The sequence below is a fragment of the Aotus nancymaae genome, unplaced genomic scaffold, assembly GCF_030222135.1.
Source record: "Aotus nancymaae isolate 86718 unplaced genomic scaffold, 86718_ANA_hifiasm-v0.15.2.pri h1tg000053l, whole genome shotgun sequence".
NCBI lineage: Eukaryota > Metazoa > Chordata > Mammalia > Primates > Aotidae > Aotus > Aotus nancymaae.
In genome coordinates, this window is record NW_026988467.1 from 13,202,209 (window position 1) to 13,219,522 (window position 17,314).

The 17,314-nt window shown below is 40.5% G+C and overlaps 1 protein-coding gene across 3 annotated transcripts in view; it reads left to right on the top strand.

Moving 5' to 3' along the window:
- SPEN (spen family transcriptional repressor) overlaps positions 1 to 17,314 on the top strand; it is a 96,569-nt gene that overhangs the window by 25,920 nt on the left and 53,335 nt on the right. For 2 of the 3 annotated variants that reach the window (XM_064363341.1, XM_012439878.3), the window contains one exon: positions 1,884 to 2,360. The exons of the other annotated variant lie outside the window; for it this stretch is intronic. In XM_064363341.1, the coding sequence (XP_064219411.1) occupies positions 1,884 to 2,360 (477 nt within the window). The remainder of the gene's footprint in view (positions 1 to 1,883; positions 2,361 to 17,314) is intronic. 3 annotated transcript variants of the gene reach the window in all.

Here is a 17,314-nt window from a genome sequence, read left to right on the forward strand (position 1 = left end):
CTGATTAACATTTGGTAGGGTGCTAAATTAATTATTTATGGCATTTTCTCAAAGGATACCTTCTTATTTGTTAGACATTGAAATATCAAAATTTCAGAATTGTAGTGAATAAAAGAGAAAGTCACTTAATACATTTAAGTAGGAAAGATACAGAATGTTTATCATGCCAGTTGTTTTTCACAATAGCAGCAAAAAAGCTAAACTAAGCCTAGGAGAATAGGGTTGCTACTAAGTAAAATTAAAATGATGGATGAAAATGACTATTAGTGGAGAGACCTGGAATCTAAGCATGTACTGAGGATCTAGTATTAATTATAAGATTTTGCCAGATATTCTTCATTGGAGATATTCTAATTCTTTGTCTTTCATTATTCCTTAATCCCTTTTGATAGAAGATAGATCCAGAGATGGGTTGAAGAGAAACTCAAGTGAAATGGTCTTTTAGGAACTCAGGAGCTGAGTTCTACTTCTCTACAAAAGTAGAGAACTTATAAATTTTTTTTTTTTGAGACAGAGTCTCGCTCTGTCTCCCAGGCTGGAGTGCAGTGGTGCGATCTTGGCTCACTACAACCTCTGCCTCCTGGGGTCAAGCGATTCTCCTGCCTTAGCCCGGGGTTATAGGCGCACACCATCACTCCTGGCTAATTTTTGTATTTTTAGTCAAGAGATGGGGTTTCATTCACCATGTTGGTCAGGCTGCTCTCGAACTCCCGACCTCAGGTGATCCGTCTGCCTCAGCCTCCCAAAGTGCTGGGATTACAGATGTTGGCCACTGTGCCTGGCCAGATTTCTTAATAGGATTATAATTAGTTTTTAATATTAACACATAATTGTATGTGCTACAAAAGTAGAGAATTTATGATTTCTTCATAGGATTATAATTAGTTTTTAATATTGACACATAATTCATGTGTGTAATTGTACATGCAACATGTTTTGTACTTTTTAGGTTGACAGATACATCCTACTAAATGATTTTAGTAGGATTCTAAGTGACCTTAGAATATCTTATAGTTTCTAATGTTGCTTAATTTCATCACAGGCAATTTGAATATAGCTAAAAGCTAAGAGAACATATTTTCTACTACCATTGAGTATATACATTAAGAAATTGAATTATGAAATAGACATTTTTAAAGTCATGTGGAATTTGATAGCACAAGGAGTAAAAGAATTTTTATTTAAATTTACAATAGAACAGCATGTGATAACCCAATATTTTGATATTTGAAGTGGTTTTTTTTTTTGAGATTTAATTTTTTGTTATTAAGTGTAATTGGTCACCACTGTGCAATCTATGTAGTCTAGTTTAGGTAGTCTAGTAATTTTCTATAATTATCCAAGCAGTCAAAACTTAATGAAAAAAAGTTAAAGTTAGAAAGGTTTTTCTGGACTTCCTTGAAAGTCCTTCCTACTGTGAGACACACGCTGCAGCAGGGCTTTCATGTCTAAGTTAAAACGCAGCATGGAAATGTGGCCTCAAAGAAATTTGTGAGTAAATAAAATTTGGTATATACTTTAATCAGATGAAAGTGAAAACAATAGTCTCCTCTTGTTCCGTTAAACTTAACATGAAAAGGAGATAGTATATTTATGTATACAAGTCAGAAAATCTCTAATAAGGTGAGCAACTGAGCTGCAAAACACTAGTCATGAAAGCCCAATATACAATGAAAACAATGATTGCTCAGCTGTGAAAATAATTTTTGGAGCAAAGTAAAATGTTAAGCTTATTAGCATTTGCTTACTAAGTAGGTTAATGCTGTTTAGAAAATGACCAGTTGCAAAGACAAAGACAATGCTGAAGTGAATGTTTGCATGACTTGCTTTTAGTTTTGCTTGCTCCTTTCTGATTAAATATTTTTCCCCCCTCCTAAATGCAGGGCTTCAGATAACAGGGAGCGTGCTTATGAACATAGTGCCTATGGACACCATGAACGGGGGACGGGAGGATTTGATCGGACAAGACATTACGATCAGGATTACTATAGAGATCCTCGAGAGCGGACTTTACAACATGGGCTCTATTATGCTTCTCGGAGTCGAAGTCCAAATCGCTTTGATGCTCATGACCCCCGATATGAACCTAGGGCTCGGGAGCAGTTTACTCTGCCCAGTGTGGTACACAGGGATATCTACAGGGATGATATTACCCGGGAGGTACGAGGCAGAAGGCCAGATCGGAATTACCAGCACAGCAGGAGTCGGTCACCACATTCATCCCAGTCTAGAAATCAGTCTCCTCAGAGACTGGCTAGCCAAGCGTCTAGACCCACAAGGTCCCCTAGCGGCAGCGGCTCTAGAAGTAGATCCTCCAGTAGTGATTCAATCAGCAGCAGCAGTAGTACCAGCAGTGACAGGTAGGTTAACAGCCTTTTGTTATAACAGATGAGCTAGCCTTAAACAAATTCTCAACAATCAGTGGAAATGGTTTCAGCATAGTAATATTTTAAAAATTAATCTTGGATCATATATGTATGTAATCAGTAAAGAAACTGGCATGTGGCCATTGAATTAACTATTCTCAGTACTTGAAGTTAAATGATGATTTGCAAAGTGCTGTTTCATCTTCCGGATGCACAATATTAAAATTAAATGATCAAAGAGGAAGAGAGGTGGTGACTCTAGTTGTGCAAGGCAAATCTTGTGACACTGAAAATGTGGTATCTCTAACATTTTAAGTTTTGTAGGTGTATAATACCAATTTATTTCTATTATTTTGGTTGAAGATTTGTAAAATCTGTTTGGTTAAATATATATGGGTGAAATATATTGTTGACACGTTTATTATCATTGACTAAAATTATGAACAAATTTTAGTTAATTTTAATATCAAGGTGGTAGCCAATTTATAACTTCAAGTAGAAAAGCTTCCTTTCAATGTGGGTTGTAACTTTACTGTTCTAAGGCAGAGTAAACTCATTTCACTAGTTGAAAATATCTTTCTACAAATAATTTTTTTTTTTTAAGACGGAGTCTCTCTCTATCGTCAAGGCTAGAGTGCAGTGGTGTAAGCTCGGCTCACTGCAACCTCTGCCTCCTGGGTTGCAGCAATCCTCCTGCTTCAGCCAGTAACTGGGATTACAAATGCATACCATCACACCTGGCTATTTTTTGTTTTTTAGTAGAGATGAGGTTTCGCCATGTTGGCAAGGCTGGTCTCAAACTCCTGACCTCAAGTGATCTGCCCACCCCAGCCTCCCAAATTGTTGGATTACAGGCATGAGCCAGAGTGCCAAGCCAAGAAGTTTTATTTGAAAAATGAAAATAATAAATTGAAGGTAATCTCAATAAGGAACTTAGCTTCAAAGCTAGGTATATGGATTTTGAAAGCACAGATCTAGGTATATGGTATAGATTATCCTTTAGGTAATCTAGGATAAATTGCTTAGGCTCTTCAGGCCTCAGCTTTCTGTCTCTCTCTCTCTTTTTTTTTTTTTTTTTGAGTTGGAGACTCGCTCTTGTCACCCAGGCTGGAGTGCAGTGACACGGTCTTGGCTCACTGCAGCCTCTACCTCCTGGGTTCAAGTGAGTCTCCTGCCTCAGCCTCCCAAGCAGCTGAGATTACAGGTGCTCACCACCATGGCTGGCTAATTTTTGTATTTTTAGTAGAGATGGGGTTTCATTATGATGGCCAGACTGGTCTCTAACTCCTGACCTCAGGTGATCCACCCACCTTGGCCTCCCGGAGTGTTGGGATTACCGACGTGAGCTATTGCGCCTGACCAAGCTTTCTCATTTTTCATAAGGACCTTAATAAGGTTATTGTGAAAATTAAATGAAAACTTGATGTAAAATGCTTACTTTGATACCTAGTGTATGTTAAAAAAAACATGCTGCTGTTCAACTTGTTAATCCCAAATGTTCTACTTTTCATTTTAGGTGGTATATATTTAAAATTGACAGTCAAATTCTTTGACCTGATTAAAAGGCTCAGATTATTTTTCTTTTGCCTGCTTAAAATTAATTTAAGAAAAGCAAATGGTCATGTAGTTAAATGGCCAACATGGTGAAACCCTGTCTCTACTAAAGGTCCAAAAATTATTCAGGCATGGTGGCGCATGCCTGTAATCCCAGCTACTCAGGAGGCTGAGACAGGAGAATGGCTTGAACCCGGGAGGCAGAGGTTGCAGTGAGCTGGGATCGAGCCACACTGCACTCCAGCCTGGGTGACAGAGATCAGAAGCCATCTCAAAAAAAAAAAAAGAAAGGAAAGATGTTGAGGCTGGGCCAAGTGGCTCATGCCTGTAATCCAGCACTTCGAGAGGCTGAGGTGGGTAGATCACTTGAGGTCAGGAGTTGGAGACCAGCCTGGTCAACATGGTGAAACTAAAAATACAAAAATACAAAAATTAGCTGTGTGTGGTGGTGGGTGCTTGTAATTCCTGCTACTCAGGAGGCAGAGGTGGGAGACTCGCTTGAGGCCAGGAGGCGGAGGTTTCAGTGAGCTGAGATCTCTAGAGGAGAATGATGCCTTCAGGGTGGCATTATACTTTGATGGGAATATAATGGATCCACCCTCAGAATTGTAGGCTCAGAAGCTTGAACCCATAGAGGATCTGATGAATTTGATGGAGCTAATCCCTGCTCATGTAATATATATATATATAAAAAAAGGCAGCTCTGTGCTTCTAAATACTTACACTCAGGTAACTGCTAGAAGGGTAGGATGCACTTAGAAAATCTGCCTGGGGACTAAATTACAGTAAAAAAGTTGGTGAGCAAGAGGATTTTTGATGATTATTTTATCAAGTTGTGGTAGCTAGATATATTCACTTATATACTGAAGGCTACAACCTACAGGTTTGGAGGGTGGCATCTGACCAGCAGACACATTTAATTCACCTTGTATAGTGTTTTAAATTTAAATTATTGCCAGTGTTTAAGAAGTTGGAATTTCCACCTAAAAGGCCAGATTTGGGGACTTGTATGTTCCTTCCCTCTGATTTGCACTGTAGGACCATATCTGACAAGGAAGTAAGGCATACTGAAATCTGCTGGTTGAAGACGCTTTCTTTCCATGGGCTTGGGGAAGAATCACTGAGAGATTCTTGCTCTGTTCCCCCTTTCTTATGTCTGTCTAGATTCTTCCTTTATATGAATCACTATTTTTTTTCCTTATGAAGGTTATAGAGCATTTACTTAGGTTATTGGTTTCATTTCATACAGTCGTATTTTCTAGAGCTAACAGATTTCAACCTTAAATTTACGCATTGCTTTTAGTCAGTTACTTGAACCTCATTCATTAATATTGATTCCTTCTACTTTCACTCATGTGACAAATTTTATGTAATGATAGCTTTTTATTTCCTTTTTTTTTTTTTTTTTTTTAAAGACAGGCTCTTACTCTTGCCTAGGCTGGAGTGCCATGGCACAGTCTCGGCTTACTGCAGCCTCCGCCTCTTGGGTTCAAGCTATTCTCTTGACTCAGCCTACTGAGAAGCTGGGATTACAAGCACTGCCACCACGCCTGGCTGATTTTTCTATTTTTAGTAGAGATGGGGTTTCACCATGTTGGCTAGGCTGGTCTTGAATTCCTGACCTCAAGTGATCCACCCACCTCGGCCTCCCAAAGTGCTGGGATTATAGGCGTGAGCTATCGCGTCCAGCCAACGATAGCTTTTAAAAAGAACAGTGAGAGAAATCTTTTGACTGTTGGAAAGACCTGATAGGTAGCATTTGGTTAGGCTATGAAGGATATGCAGAAGTTCCAACAAGAAGAGAGGAGGTTTAGGCTAGACAGGGAACACTGGGTAGAAGAACAACCTGAGGAGATACGGATAGGTAGAAAAATGTTTTGAGCACAGCAGATAATTTAGAATTAGACCATTCATTACCACAGAATGGTTTAACTGTGGTAATTTTTTTTTTTTTTTTTTTTTTCAAAGAGATAGGATTCTGCTCTGTTGCCCGGGCTGGAGTGCAGTGGTACAGTCATAGCTCCTGACTCAAACCATCCTCCTGTCTCAGTCTCTTGAGTAGCTGGGATTATAGGTGCACATCACTCACACCCGACTAATTTTTAAATTTTTCATAGAGATGACGTCTCACTGTGTTGCCAAGGCTGGTCTCAAACTCTTGGCTTCAAGCGATTTTCCCTCCTGTGCCTCCCAAGTGCTAGGATTGCAGGTGTGAGCCACCATGCCCAACTTTTGGGTTTTATTCTGTATACAGAGAGGGCCATTAAAAGAGTTTAGAAAGGAGATAGCTTGTTGAGATCTGTGTTTTAGAAAGGCAGCTGGTGATTTAGCTGTAATCTCTTGTTTTTTTTCCCACTCTTAGCATTCTGAAAATTTGGAACAGGTGGGAGAGACATTGTATTAAGAATCAGATTATCCTGATGTGTAAAAACCAGAATGAACTTTTTGGGGATATGAAAGAACAAGACCGGCCAGGCTTGGTGGCTCACACCTGTAATCCCAGAACTTCGGGAGGCCAAGGCAGGTGTCATCTGAGGTCAGGAGTTGGAGACCAGCCTGACCAACATGGAGAAACCGATCTCTACTAAAAATACAAAATGAGCCGAGCGTGGTGGCTCATGTCTGTAATCCCAGATACTTGGGAGGCTGAGGCAGGAGAATCACTTGAACCCGGGAGGCGGAGGTTGCGGTGAGCAGAGATCGCGCCATTGCACTCCAGCCTGGGAAATAAGAATGAAATGGTCTCAAAAAAAGAGAGAAAGAATAAGACTGAGTGGCCTTAATGCACATCACAGAACTTAATATATTGCCTTTCTCCAAAAACATGTTCAATAAGTAGTTGAAATACTTAGATACAGTTCTTAGTTAACATGAAGGATAAAGCAGAATTAATGTAGAGAGCTAAAAGTTTTTGTCTTAAATTGTGATTGAAGCAGGTGTACAGAAATAATAATCCTCTGGTGTTCAGAGTTTACCCATTATTCCTTTTATCAGATGCTCTCTTTTCCTATGTAATTATATTGAATTTAAAGTGGAATATTTTAGGATGTTATGAAATTCAGAATGCTTAGTTTCCTTTTGGAAGAAATAAGTTATTTCTTGTGATCTTTAAAACTTGTGAAACTGTGACATTCCTTAAGTCCTTTAAAGATGTTTAAAGTTAGCACTCATATAGTGGACAAAAATATAGCTCAGTTTTACCTAGAGAAACAAGTTTCTCTTCTGTCTCCATGACTGATATTACTGATGGGGATATTAATCACCCTCCATCCTTATTAATTGTTACAGTTTTGGTGAATAGATTCCTAGCAGGGCATTTCAAATGAGTAAACATGGGATTAATGGCAGTCGAGTTGTGAAGTCCTTATAAATAATACACCTACTGTTTCTGCAAAACCTTTTACAGTATTTAACTGGTGAGAACATGGCTCCTTGTGCTGCTATATACTGCTAGATGTCTTTTAGTTTCTCTGTTATGGTCATTTATTGAGCCACATTTCCTTACTTTTTTTTTTTTTTTTTTTTTGAGCCACATTCCCTTTCAACAGAACATTTTAAATGCACAAGTTCCACAGAAGTATTTATTTTAAAATCCCTTGACTGAGGTTGAACATTCTTTATTTCTATAGTTCCCTATTATTGGACTTCCCCACCCAAGAAGATGTAAGAATTTTCTTTTTATTTTATTTTTATTTAAATTTTTTTTGTTTTATTTTCTAAGAATTCTCTTTAATACAGGCCAAAGGAATTAAGGTATTTGGTGAGGTTAAATTAAGATATTTGGAAAGTTGATGAACTAAGGTAATTTAGACAGCTTTGTTTCCCAGTTGTTCATTTTGATCACAGTCAAAGATGATTAGACTGTGTTAGGGGTTCAGTCATCTTTGGAAACATGAATGGGGGAAAAATTACATCTTTTCCCTCACCTGTAACTGGAATTAAACATTGCCTTCCATTTTGAAAGTAGGCAACAAACTACAGTTAATAGTAACAGTATATGTTACTTTGTTACCAGTATAAAGTTACAGATATTTTAATATCGTAGTTGCAGATAACTCAAACTTATATTCACTATTACCTTAAAATTAAGATAGTTATTGAACTCAGTGTTAGGTCGTGTTATTTAATGTCAGTAAAGACATATATTACTATATCACAGAAATTTAAATATTTTAATAACTTTCAATATAATTAATTTCATTTATTCCTATTTGTTTACTGTATGTATTTAAAAAACATTATTCTGAAAAGTGGTCCATAGACCTTACCAGCTTGCCAAAAAAGGGTCCCTGGCACCTTTGGAGCTGCAGTTAGCCCTTGATTCTATACCCTATAGGAGATTACCGAATTCTGTGTGGAAATGGATGAAAGTACAATGGAGGGAGATTGATATTTGGATAATCCAAAACCTTTTTTTATTTTATCCCTCCCTGCTAATAGGTTACTTCCCTAAATCTATTTTTAGGCCACAGTTAACTTGAGTTTACATTTGTACATCTCTTTACTTAGTAATGCTTTTATTGTGCACCGTACTAATTGAGTAAGATATTTTAATGGCAGATTGTCTAGAGCCCCAAGAATAGAACCAGTTAGAATTAAACACTGGGGCTGGATGCGGTGGCTTACGCTCATAATCCCAGCACTTTGGGAGGCCGAGGTAGGCGGATCATCTGAGGTCAGGAGTTTGAGACCAGCCTGGCCAACATGGTGAAACCCTGTCTCTGCCAGAAATACAAAAGTTAGTCAGGTGTGGTGGCACGTGCCTGTAATCCCAGGTACTCAGGAGACTGAGATGGGAGAATCGCTTGAACCTGGGAGGCAGAGGTTACAGTGAGCCAAGATCACACCACTGCACTCCAGCTTAGGTGACAGAGTGAAACTCTGTCAGAGTGTCTCAAAAAAATAAATAAATAAATAAATACTAGCTAATCCAAACAAGAAATTCTACATGCCTAATTAAGAGTTAACATGTAAGGCTGGGTGGGGTGGTTCACTCCTGTAATCCCAGCAGTTTGGGAGGCCGAGGCTGGTGGATCGTCTGAAGTCAGGAGTTCAAGTCCAGCCTGGCCAATATGGCGAAACTCTGTCTCTACTAAAAATACAAAAATTAGCTGGGTGTGGTGATGCGTGCCTGTAATCCCAGCTACTTGGGAGGCTGAGGTGGGAGAATCGTTTGAACCTGGGAGATGGAGGTTGCAGTGAGCTGAGATTGTACCATTGCACTCCAGCCTGGGCAACAGAGCAGAGTCCGTCTCAAAAAAAAAAAAAAGTTATTTGCCACAAGCAAAGGAATGCACAGATACTAGATTGGTGTGGACAGCTTACACATACTGAGCACATACAATGGGTCACACCTGTACTAGGATGAATGGTGCAGCCTAGAGGGCTGGCAGGTGTTGGGTAATGCTCAAGTTTTCGAGTGATGGCAGAAGACTAGGTTGGTAGGCCCTCATGGCTCTGCTTGGCAGCATCACAGGCCACAGCCCCCTCAGGGCTCTTGCTTCCCCCAGGCTCCAACCAAGTCTGAGTCATGGAGCTATGAATGAAGCTTCCCTTCCCTCCTCAGCAGGAAAAAAAACCCCTTTTTCCCAGAAGAGAGAAGGGAAAGGAGGCAGTGGCTGACAAGCTCATTGAATCCATCAGAAATTGGAATTTTAGAGCAAGCTTTCTTGAGAGCTTGTTTGGAGGTTCTAGCAGAGGAGCACAGCTACTCGTATACCCTTGACTGAAGACCGGTCCTCCTCTATCGGGGATGGTTGTACTCTTCGACCAAGCGCGTAGCTTCGGGAGGGATGCACATGGAGTGGTGAGGAGGAAGGGGACACCCGCCTAGCCAGCCAGATCAGCCGAATCAACCCTGGCGATCAATGGGGTGACAGATGTCGCAGCCAGATCGCCCTCACATCCGCAAGCTTTCTTCTTAAAGAGATATTAAAAATTAGAATGAGCTGATTTTTAAAAAGTGTACTTCTCAAATTTTCATTGTGTAGTTGTTACATTATTAAAATTTCTTTTGCATTGTCAGAAGCTAGAAGATATAGGGGAGAAGCTTGGGAACAGGAATGGGGAGAGAAAGACAGACACACACACAGTTCCTGGGCAGGGAAGCAGACAGGTGAAAGCCTTTGTGGTGTTTGCTTGAAGTAACAAGGAAAGTATTTAGAACTTCAAGTAACCAGACTTTTCAGCTCTTATGCCGTGTTAAGATACGGAAAGCTTTATGTCTCTCTCTTCTTCAATATTGTTGGCTTTGCAGTAGAACTATTGACTTCTTTTTTTCTTTTTTTGAGACAGAATCTTGCACTGTTGCCCATGCTAGAGTGCAGTGATGTGATCTCACCTCACTGCAGCGTCCACCTCCCGGGTTCAAGCAACTCTCATGCCTCAGCTTCCTGAGTAACTGGGACAACTGGCATGTGCCAGCACATCTGGCTAATTTTTTGGCTAATAGGATTATAGTTGTGAGCCACTCTGCCCGGCCTAGAACAATTTACTTTTTTTTTTTTTTTTTTTTGAGACGGAGTTTTGCTCTTGTTACCCAGGCTGGAGTGCAATGGCGCAATCTCGGCTCACCGCAACCTCCGCCTCCTGGGTTCAGGCAATTCTCCTGCCTCAGCCTTCTCAGTAGCTGGGATTACAGGCACTCACCACCGTGCCCACCTATTTTTTGTATTTTTAGTAGAGACAGGGTTTCACCTGTTGACCAGGATGGTCTCGATCTCTTGACCTTGTGATCCACCTGCCTCGGCCTCCCAAAGACCTGGGATTACAGGTGTGAGCCACCGCGCCTGGCCCGAACAATTTATTTTTTAATTGAAAGTGAGATGAAAATATTTTTTATTACTGATGATAATTCTTTGCACAGCCTGTCTGTATATTCCTTTAAAATTATTTATGCTGAGTAAAGTATATCAAAAGTTGTGTATAACTCTGTTACTTTTTTTCTTAATATTAGACAATTTAAGATTCTTTTATGGGTAATTAGAATATTGAATGAATTCTGGATTTTTAAAAAAATTTTTAATTTTTTTAAAAAAGACAGGGTTTCACCATGTTGGTCAGGCTGGTCTTGAACTCCCAACCTCAGGTGATCCGCCTGCCTTGGCCTCCAAAGTGCTTGGATTACAGGCGTGAGCCACCACGCCTGGCCGAATTCTGGATTTTAACAACAGATATAAGGTTATAGAAAGGAATATAACCCCTTTAACTTAAAAAAGCATGAAAGTCTCTAATAAGAAGCATTTTTTTCTCTAAAGACCAAATCTTCAAATCATGAACAATTTAGATATTACAGATTATAATTTCTTTCCTAGAGGGTGAATTCTATTTATATATCCTTTTGTCTTTTCATGAAGAGGTTTTGCAGTTAACTTATTTTAGTTAGGAGAAATGATTTTCTTCCAAGTTCAAATAGAAAACTTTTCAAAAATGCTGTCATTTTTGTAGTCTTGTGAAAGAATGGGATGAGGGTATAAAGGTGAGGGAAACCGTTAAGAATGGTGGCGTTGTATGTATCAGAGTGACAGTGTACTTTCCATTTCTCTCTCTCTTTTTTCTTTAAACAGGTATGCTCATTCAGTTTTAATTGGGAGAAGGAATGCTAATTTTATTACATGGCTGTACAGTTTGCTGTGATACATGGCATGTGCTGGGAACTGCCAGACACAGCAGCAGTTTTAAAATGCATATGAAGTAAAAGTCAGTTTCTTTTTTTCTTTTCTTTCTTTTTTTTTTTTTTAAAAAGGCGTAGTCTCACTTCGTTGCCCAGACTGGAGTGCAGTGGTGCAATCTATACTGACTGTGACCTTTGCCTCCCAGGTTCAAGCGATTCTGCTGCCTCAGCCTCCTGAGTAGCTGATTACAGGTTGCGCCACTACACGCAGCTAATTTTTTGTGTTTTTCTAGTAGATATGGGGTTTCACCATGTTGACCAGGCTAGTCTCAAATTCCTGGCCTCAAGTGATCCACCTGACTTGACCTCCCAAAGTGCTGGGATTACAGTGATGAGCCACCAAGCCTGGCCTAAAAGTCAGTTTCTTAAAGTATTAAAGGAATTAATAATTAGTCATCTTTTTTTGTTGATCAGAGAAACAAATTTGTCTGATTATCATCAAAAGTTATCTATAATATTGAATAGGCAAATAGTTTCTGGATTCAGTGGAAGATATAATTTTGTTTTGTAGCTTTGTGATTCTTTGTTTGTTTGTTTGTTTTTGAGACCGATTCTTGCTCTGTCTCCCAGGCTGGACTGCAGTGGCGCAATGTTAGCTCAATGCGGTTCCAATTCATGGGCTTAAGTGATTCTCCTGCCTCAGCTTCCCGACTAGCTGGGATTACAGGTGCTCACCACCACGCCCAGCTAATTTTCATATTTTTAGTAGAGACAGGGTTTCACCATGTTGGTCAAGCTGGTCTTGAGCTCCTGACCTCGTGATCTGCCCACCTCCGCCTCCCAAGTGCTAGGATTACAAGTGTGAGACACCATACCTGGCCAGCTTTGTGATTCTTTATTTTCAGATAAATTTTGTTTGGTTATAATAGTGTGTATTCATTTTTTTTTCTTTTTAACAGAAGACAGTCACTATCACCAAAAATAGCATCTTTTAATTTCAGAAAAAAATGATATAACTGAAATTAAACCTTCTTTGGGATGTTAGTGATTAGCAACCATGATTTTTTTTTCCTGGCTCTACTGTTTATAGCTACATAGGCTTGAAGTAAAAGTAGAAATTGATTAAGTTGATTGTTGCACAATATTAACTTTCTCTTTTCACCTCTCTGTCATTTCGAGATGATCACTTAAATTGAAATGGGATTTTGAGATGATCACTTAAATTGAAATGGAATTTTTTTGGTTCTTTGAGTATGTATAGAGAAGATACCTGTGCTAAGATACTACTGAACATATAAATTATTACTTATCAATGAAAATGAGATAAAATTATAGTAACTCAAAATTCAGTGATTAGCTATATATATATATTTTTGGAATAACAACAAATGAAGTTTACGTTTTGGGAGCATTGAGAGGATTTTCAAGGAGGAACAGTAAAGGTTTAGTGAGGCCTTTAAGAGGCCAAAGTCAGCTGGATGCAGTGGCTCACGCCTGTAATCTCAGCATTTTGGGAGGCTGAGGTGGGTGGATCACGAGGCCAGGAGTTTGAGACCATCCTGGCCAACATGGTGAAACCCTGTCTCTACTGAAAATACAAAAATTAGCTGGGCATGGTGGCATGTGCCTGTAATCCCAGCTACTCAGGTAGCTGAGGCAGGAGAATTGCTTGAACCTGGGAGGCAGAGGTTGCAATGAGCCAAGATTGTGCCACTGCACTCCAGCCTGGGCGACAGAGCGAGACTCCATCTCAAAAAAACAAAACAAAAGGCCAAAGTCAAGAATAATGTCTTAGGAGAGATGTTTCTTAATTTATCTCATGCACCTTGTTTTCATTTAAAGTAGAAATATTTGCCGGGCATGGTGGCTCATGACTGTAATTCTAGCACTTTGGGAGGCAGAGGCAGGTGGATCACCTGAGGTCAGAAGTTCGATACCAACCTGACCAACATGGAGAAACCCCATCTCTACTAAAAAATACAAAATTAACCAGGCATGGAGGTGTATGCGTGTAATTCCAGCTACTCCGGAGACTGAAGCAGGAGAATTGCTTGAACCTGAGAGGAGGAGGTTGTGGTGAGCTGAGATCGTGCCATTGCACTCTAGCCTCAGCAACAAGAGTGAAACTCCATCTCAAAATAATAATAATAATAATTGCACTCTTATTTTAAACCTAAATGAAATACTGTGTATTGCATTTCAAATAGCTGATTTATTTCTTCCTTTCACAACTTTCCTTCCCCCTGCCCTCCCCCGCTCCTCCCCTTCCCCCCTCTTCCCTTCCCATCCCCTCCTCTCCTCCCTTACCCTCCCCTTGCTGGAGTGCAGTGGTGTGATCTCAGCTCACTGTAACCTCTGCCTCCTGGGTTCAGGCGGTTCTCCTGTCTCAGCCTCCTGAGTAGCTTGGATTATAGGCACCCGCCACAGCATGCAGCTAATATTTTGTATTTTTAGTGGAGATTGGGTTTCACTATGCTAGCCAGGCTGGTCTCGAACTCCTGACCTCAGGTGATCCACCCGCCCCAGCCTCTCAAAGTGCTGGGATTACAAGCCTGCACTACCACGCCTGGCTAAATTTTTTGTATTTTTGGTAGAGACAGTATTTTACCATGACAGACCAAGATGGTCTTGTCTCTTGACCTGGTGATCTGCCTTCCTCGGCCTCTCAAAGTGCCTGGATTACAGACATGAGCCAGAAGTTTTTTTTTTTTTTTTTTTTTTTTTAAGCATTCAAGAGGAAATGTATGTGAAGTTTCTGGCTTGACGTCTGTTATTATTCTTTGTGATGGAATCCTGTAAGAGCCAATTATTGTTTTCGTGTACGATTAAATATGCTCTTTCCTTAAAATGTTTGTATCCAAATTCTTTAAAAAGTTACCTACTTGGAGAAGGGTTAGGGAAGAAAAAGAGAACAGCAGGCATATTAGTGTCTGTAATCCTTGAGAAATGTTAGGTCGTGCCTCATTTTGAGTGACTCTCTTAAATACTTTACAAAATAATAAATATTTGCTTGTTCTCTGCTTAATGCTATTTTGGTGCTGTTTAGCAGCATGGAATAAATGTTCAGTGCTGTGTGCTGTGGAGAGAAATACAACAAAAAAAACCTTTTTTTCCCTTCAGTGGCAGACAAACTGCAGAGGTCGCTGAAGTGCCCACATTTTGGAAACACATTCTTTATTTGGCTGCTGTATTACTTGTGTTGTTTGTTATTGCTCAATAAGCAACACACAGCCTTCTGTTTTGGGGGGTCATATTAGCCAGCCAAGCCTTTTTTGTGCTAAATATGGAACATGGAAGAGACTTAATTGCTCTAGTAGGCATAGATCTTATAATGGATACCTGTAAATAGGTCTGTTTCCTTTCTGAATTTCCTTTTTTGGCCAAATACAGCATTTTAGTAAAGGGTTTTTTTTGTTTGTTTTGTTTAAATTGTGTAAGTGTTGTCAGTGGCAGGGTCTTGTACAGAATAGGCATTCCATTTTAGAAACAAGTGCTGGGCTGACCCATATAGCCGAAGTGGGAACCCTGCTTTTAATTAAGATGCTGGGCTGCAGAGGAATGGGAACCAGATAGACTTAGCTCTGGAAGCAGATGAGAAGCGCTCACCCGGGCAGCCCCTTCGTCTGAATATTGTGGGGGAAGCTAGTAACTGTTTGTTACTTGAACCAGCCTAAACTGGAACTATCCAGTTTGAGTTGGCTGCTTGCCACCTCCCGGAGGCTTCCTTGTTTTGCCAGAGTTTCTGCCCAGCCCTCAGTCCAGGGGCGGGGCGCTGGGACCCGGCTGCTGCCCGGCGACTGGGCCGGAAGGTGGGAAGGGCAGGATGGCTGTGCCTTTAGTGTTCCTGGGGAGGAGGATTTCAAATCTAGCAAGGGTGAACACCCGACTGCAAGCTGGTGTAAACTCTGTTTTTCATACATCGTTCTGTTATTAACCCTTGCTTTAATGGTAATGTTTAGTCTTCTACCTTTTAGAAGCTATGGCTTCTGTAAAACTGCTTCTGCGCTGCCAGTGCTTGGCCACATCACAACATGGTCAGCATTTGGTGACAAGAAGTCTATTACCAAAGTCCCTAGGAGCATTGCTTTTAGTTAGGTTAGTCTGTTTGAAGAAAATAATGGTTCCTTTCTCCCCTTCTCATTCTTACCACTTAGGTTGTGCTGGGGTTTTTTATTTTGGTTTCTTAGATGGAAGGAATTAAAGCAGGTTTTGGTGGCAAAGCTGTGACATGATGTCTTGTGGGTTTTAATTTACTCTGGATAATTGATTGATTGATTGGTTGGTTAGACAGGGTCTTGCTCTGTCACCCAGGCTGGAGTGGCGATCTTGGTTCATTGCAGCCTCGACCTCCTGGGCTCAAAGATATCATTGCACTTCAGCTTCCCAAGTAGCTAGGGTTACAGGCACCACCACCAGGCTGGGCTGAGTTTTGTATTTTTTGAACTGCTAGGCTTAAGCTGTCTGCTCACCCTGGCTTCCCACAGTGCTAGGATTACAGGTGTGACATACCGTGCCTGGCCTGAAAAAAATTTTTTAGTGTTACTAAAAATTAAAAAGTCAAACCCAGTGTAATGGTATGTGCCTGTAGCTACTCTGGAGGTTGATGTGGGAAGATTGCTGGAGGCCTGGTGTTTGAAATGTAGCAAGACCTCACCTCTTTAAAAAAAAAAAAAATAACAAGTCCACCAAGTACGGTGGCTCACACGATTGTGCTGTAATCCCAGCACTTCGGGAGGCTGAGGCAGGCGGATCACTTGAAGTCAGGAGTTCAAGACCAGCCTGGTCAACACAGTGAAACCCTGTCTCTACTAAATAAAAAATACAGAAATTTACTGGGCGTGGTGGTATGGTGGGTGCCTGTAATCCCAGCTGCTTGGGAGGCAGAGGCAGGAGAATTGCTTGAGTCTGGGAGGCAGAGGTTGCAGTGAGCCAAGATCACGCCACTGCACTCCAGCTTGGGTGACCTAGGGAGACTCCATCTCAAAAAAAGAAACCAAAAAATAAAAATAACAAGTAATTAGGTAGATTAAAGTTCTAAACAACAAGTTTTATTTGTTTATCTCTTTTTTGTTTTTGAGACGGAGTCTTGCTCTGTTGCCCAGGCTGGAGTGCAGTGGTACCGTCTCAGCTTACTGCAACCTCCATCTGCTGGGTTCAGGTGATTCTCTTGCCGCAGCCTCCTGAAAAAAACTAATTTAAAAGTAGAAAATGCCATGTCAAATTGTATTTGTTTGATTTGGAAACAAAGTATGTAAACTTTTTATTTTTATTTTTATTTATTTATTTTTTGAGATGAGTCTTGGTCTGTTGCCCAGGTTGGAGTGCAGTGGCATGATCTCGGCTCATTGCAACTTCCGTCTCCCAGGTTCAAGCAGTTCTCCTGCCTCAGCCTCCATGGTAGCTGGGGTTACAGGCACATGCCACCATGTCTGGCTAATTTTTGTGTTTTTAGTAGAGACGGGATTTCTTCATGTTGGTCAGGCTAGTCTTGAACTCCTGATCTCAGGAGTGATCTGCCTGCCTTGGCCTCCCAAAGTGCTGGGATTACAGGCATGAGACACCATGCCTGGCCAATCATTTTTATTTATGGTAAAACTTTACTCAGTGCAGCTTAGGTGATCTTGTTCTTTTCTTTTACCTCTTTTGCGGTGTTTGTACTCTGAACTTCTCTATGATCATTCTTAGAAGCAAGCCAAGGCACAATTTTACCTTGCCCCAAACAAGGAATCATGCTTTTCCAGAAATTTAAGGAAAATGTAGCATTCTCATTTTAAAATGAAGA